Source organism: Limulus polyphemus, unplaced genomic scaffold (genome assembly GCF_000517525.1).
Source record: "Limulus polyphemus unplaced genomic scaffold, Limulus_polyphemus-2.1.2 Scaffold2668, whole genome shotgun sequence".
In the NCBI taxonomy this organism is placed as follows: domain Eukaryota; kingdom Metazoa; phylum Arthropoda; class Merostomata; order Xiphosura; family Limulidae; genus Limulus; species Limulus polyphemus.
In genome coordinates, this window is record NW_013668278.1 from 9,830 (window position 1) to 14,681 (window position 4,852).

Genomic DNA, 4,852 nt, shown 5'->3' on the forward strand with positions numbered 1-4,852 from the left:
ATAAACACGTTTAGATTGAATGGTAATTTATAATCAGTCACAAGAACGTCGAATCTGAATCACTTGAAAAAAACACGGGGGTGCTTAACTTTTTTCCAGGTGTATATATTGCACGGGTAGGAAAGTTTCAAAATTTTAAAATCCAAGCTACAAAATTAGTATTTTGGATGTAGTTAAAATAGCTCAATTTTAAGTCAAAGAACATAAAAATATAAGTAATGTCGTTTTATTTTCAATATAACACTTTTGATAATTATAAATTTATCTTAAAAATGTTTGGAAATGATTAGAGAATGAATATAAGAATAAAACTAGAAATTCCCATCAGATAATATATTATTATTGTATTAACAGTATAGCTAAACTTTTCCAGGCTAGCTGCTTGAATGTTTTATTTGTATGATGAGGGTGAGATACTCATTAACTTTTTAAGTTATTTATGTAGCCAAATTTTCAGTATTTTTTCTTAAAGTAAGAATGACCTCTACAATAAAAACTTAGTATTTTGGATTAATCAATGCCTATCTTTTGCCACAAAGTGTTAATGGCCACTGTATAGTAGATTGTCCCTCCTTGTATTCAGCTGATAAGTAGTCTATGTATTATAGTTTGTTGGGACAGATAATGGTTGTGAAAATATCAATCTGTTAAGTTATACTTTGTTCAATGCAAAATTTGAATAGTGAAAGCCCCAACTATCACTCAGTGCTAGTAACAAAATTAGCCTTCACATCCTACCATAAAAAAGACACAGAAACCTAAAACTCAGAAAAATTATGGTCTGATTCAAAGATATGATGTTTATTGTAGGTAATTTCAATATGATTTGAAGTGGATGATTGGTAGATAATCTAACATCTTTGGATTTGCAAACAGGGCTTGGAGAGGTAGCTGACTGAAATTGGCACAAACATTAATCTGGTGTAATGATGGCTGTTATATTTACTTATTTAGAAGTAATAAGTACAAATCGTAATTCTGTGCTTGTGAATTAAAGTATATTATTGACATTTTTATTGTGTTTTAATAACTTTAAAAACAATTTACTGAATTTTGATGTTGAAAAAGTGGATGTTGTGTTAAAGTATTTGACATTAATTTTAAATCATTTATTCGTATTACATATACTATTGCAGATGTCCATGTTTGACATTGTAGTAACATTCCTACAACATTATTTAGAATGAAACCAAACTACAACTTTCCAACAGTGTTGCAAAAATGTTATGTTAGTAACTGTTTCATGTTAATGTTTTATAATTTTTTTTTTTCAGACAGCAAGCACTATTTCATGTCCTTTTGGCTTACTCTGTGTATAACACTGTAAGTAAAAAATATTTTTAAATACTGCATTATTGACCTAATAAAACCAATTTTTTCCAAAACATACTTACCTCCACTGACACTGTAGTTATTCCTCGATGTTGGCTTTGCCTATCTAAGCATTGGTCTTGCATACTCCAGTCTTTTATACCCCACTTAAATGCCCTTTGCAATATCTAATTTGCAAATCTATCCACCAATGTCAATGCGCTTTCAATTCTGGTACTCTATAAAAGCACCTCACTCAGATAATGTAATCACTTTTTTCTCCACAAAGCGTTAGTCATGGTTTTCTCTGATGAAATGATGTGCCTTGTTCTATTATGGATTGTGATTTTTTGCCTTGTGGATTTCCGTATAATTATAATTTTGTTTAAAGAAAATCGAATGTGATATCTGCGGGTATGAATTCCCGTATTACCATTATCAGCAGGGCAGCTAATCTGACCTCCCCTATTCCTCCTTTGTTATCTAGCATTTCTCTACGGTCGAGGGGGGGGGGGGTCACTCTCAGTTGAGGCTGTCCATGTTGTGATTTTTTGGGAGATGGAACATACATTCTGCCCAGGGGCTTCTGAAACTGCTTTTTTTGTTGTTGTTGATCCTGGTTACTGGGGAGAATTTGGACTCTAATGCCTTTCCTTACTAATTTGGATCAAACACCTCCTACTCCTTTTTCTTCAATTAGACACTTAGGTTTGTAAGATTTTGGGGCTCTTTCCTCTGTGACCTTTGAGTCTACTCCTCCCTTGTTGGTGGAAATGATGGGAGGGGGGACTGTTCAACTTTTCCTCCTTCACCTGATATTCCTAGTTCATGCTGGGAAATTTACTGCCTTATTACATTAGGGGATAGATAGACTTGTATCATCATTTGTCTGTTTGCATGTTTTGGCTTTTCACCTCCTGGTAGACGTATATTTTGATTCTACAGAATAATTTTTTTCTTTTTTTTGGATATGTGGAGTTCCAAGATGGTTCGTGTTATCACTTTGAACCAATCACATTTTCATGTATTTGTTTGATCCTCACTCTTCCTCTGTGGTGTTTCTTTTCCCCAAAAAAAATTGTTGGCAGCCTATCAATGTTCCCACATCAATTTGTGAATGAATGTGGTCTTCTACTGACTTATATCTTGGTCAGATTGACTGATTCTGTTCTTTCTGTAGAGATACCTTGGTGGAGGGAGTTTGTCTACCTGCTGTAGTCTCTGTGTCTTACATGTGACTACTTTTCATTGTCACTTGATGTTCGCATATGTCCCAGGGGCATTTGTATCGAAAATTGGCATCTCCTTTGCTTTTTTGTTGTTGTTGATTTCTAGACCTTCTTTGGCTCTAGCAGCTGAATAGATTCAGACCTTAGTTTCAGGGCCCCTCCAATCAAGGCAACCAACAGCAACAGCATTGATATCTGCCTATGTTGGGGGGGGGGGGTCAATTAGAGTTAGGTTACAACTGTTGATGGACACCTGGTATTCCTTCAGTTCAGATCTTTGGGTACTTCAGGTTCTGGTATCAAAGTTGGTCTTTTCATTCAATTCTCCATCTCCATTATTCTCCCAACCTTAATAGTGGAGTGTAGATTTTTGTTTCACGGCTATCAGAGTTACTGGTCACAGGAGTGGTAGTAACAGTTGATCCATTTTTTCCTGGATATTATTCCTGTTTATTTGTTATACCTGGGACAAGGGGAGATTGGCAGATGATCATCATTCTTTCTTATCTCAACCAATTCTTTGATCCTCCCAAGTCCACAATGGTGTCCTTTCTCACTCTACATTGGCATTCTCCACCAGGTCTGTGGATGTCCCAGTTTGAGGTTGCTAAGGCATTTCTCCACATTCTCATAGTAAATTCATGATGCCTTTAGTTACATTTCATGTACAGGGATCAGGTTCTACAGTTCTACAAGTTTACCCCATGATTTCAGCTCAGCCCAGCCACCTCTCATCCAGCTCTAGGCTATGGAATGGGCAGTCAGACTCTTACTTACAGGAATGGTTCTATCTCTTTGAGTTTGTGGGCTTCCCTCAAATCTCTGATTTTTGGAAGGATGAGAACAAATGCTATCCCTTCAGTAGTCCCAGTGGGACTAATGGATCTGGAACTTCATTCCACTGGATCTTCTAGTCTCTTTGATCAGGAGCAACATCTTAGTTTTTGAGTGGTGGTTGGTTTGGATCAACCCTACCTTTAGCATGTATGTGTGTATATATATATATATATATATGTGTGTGTGTGTGTTTATATACATGTCTACTGCCCCTCTGTTCCAAGTTTATCTCTTCATAGATACTTCCCTTTAGGGATGAGGTGTGCAAATCTTCATTCTGCATCAATAATTTAGATCTTCTTGCTGTCTAACAGACAATAGTGCAAAGTCTAGATCTCTTGCAGGGGAATATTCTCATGAAACATTTCATCAATTCCACAGTGGATTCTTAAATTTATTGTCATGGAGACGTGCATTCTTGAGGTTGTTGTTTTTGAAATTTGGTTATTTCTTTACAATGGTTATTCCAATCATATCAGCCTCCTGGCTTGCCATTTTTCTGGGGTGATGAATGTCTTAGCAGATTGTCAGTCTCAGCCCTCACTTTCTCCTGACTAAATGGATTCTCCATTGTGAGGTTTTCCAATAGAGTTGCTCTCAGTTTAGACCTCCACTTTTTGATACTTATTGATACTCTCAGCCACAAGATTTGGAGTCTCCAATACCTCAGGTTGGGTGGTAGATGTATTCAGTCCTGATTGAATGGGATTGCACATTTATGCCTTTCCCCAATTCATCTTTTACTCAGAGTTCTGGCTATGTTTTGATCCTCTACTAGTGAGTTGTTGCTAGCTCTGGATTGGCTGGCCGAACTATGATTTCCTCTTCTGCAGTACCTTCAAGTGAGTCCACCTCTGTCTCTTCCTCTTTGGTTAACTTTATTGAGGCATCCTCAATCCCACATTCTATACCAAGACTCTTCCAAGTTCATTGGGGTTTAACGTCTAAAGTTGCCTGGGGTGTGCCTCACAAGGAGTTTGTACCCACTTTACCAAACGTCTCCACCATATCTTGTTTTTATCTGGTTTTCACTTGAGTTTAACTTTGTCTTCTGTTGTTTATGTCAGACAGATGAGTTCTGTTCCTTTTGTTGAGTAAGGCATACATGATCCCGTCATTCCAAGCCTAGGGTTGTGCCTTTCGGACTTCTTCAGGTGGAAGAGAAAGCTTGTCCACTTCAGTTTTGCTTCCTTTTTCATCGTAATTCCGGTGGTTCAGAACACATCACTCCATGGCTACAGGTTGGGATCTAATCACAAGTATATCTATATATAACATTGTGGTCCAATTGCCCTAGTCACCACTGTGGGATATAGGGACCAAAGACCCCCTTAATTCCAACTCCAAGTTGTGGAACCTTGGCTATCTGGTTGAGACTGGCCTATAATGATTACTTATGTACTATTCTACCCTTGATATAGGTATTAAGATCTAAAAGATCTATTATCTTTAATTATATAGGTATTAAGATCTAA

At 37.0% G+C, this 4,852-nt stretch overlaps 1 protein-coding gene across 6 annotated transcripts in view; it reads left to right on the plus strand.

Annotated features, from left to right (window-relative positions):
* The window catches only part of LOC106467577 (USP6 N-terminal-like protein), a 23,709-nt gene that overhangs the window by 9,667 nt on the left and 9,190 nt on the right, over positions 1–4,852 (plus strand). For all 6 annotated transcript variants that reach the window (XM_022395773.1, XM_022395774.1, XM_022395771.1 and 3 more), the window contains one exon: positions 1,275–1,323. In XM_022395773.1, the coding sequence (XP_022251481.1) occupies positions 1,275–1,323 (49 nt within the window). The remainder of the gene's footprint in view (positions 1–1,274; positions 1,324–4,852) is intronic.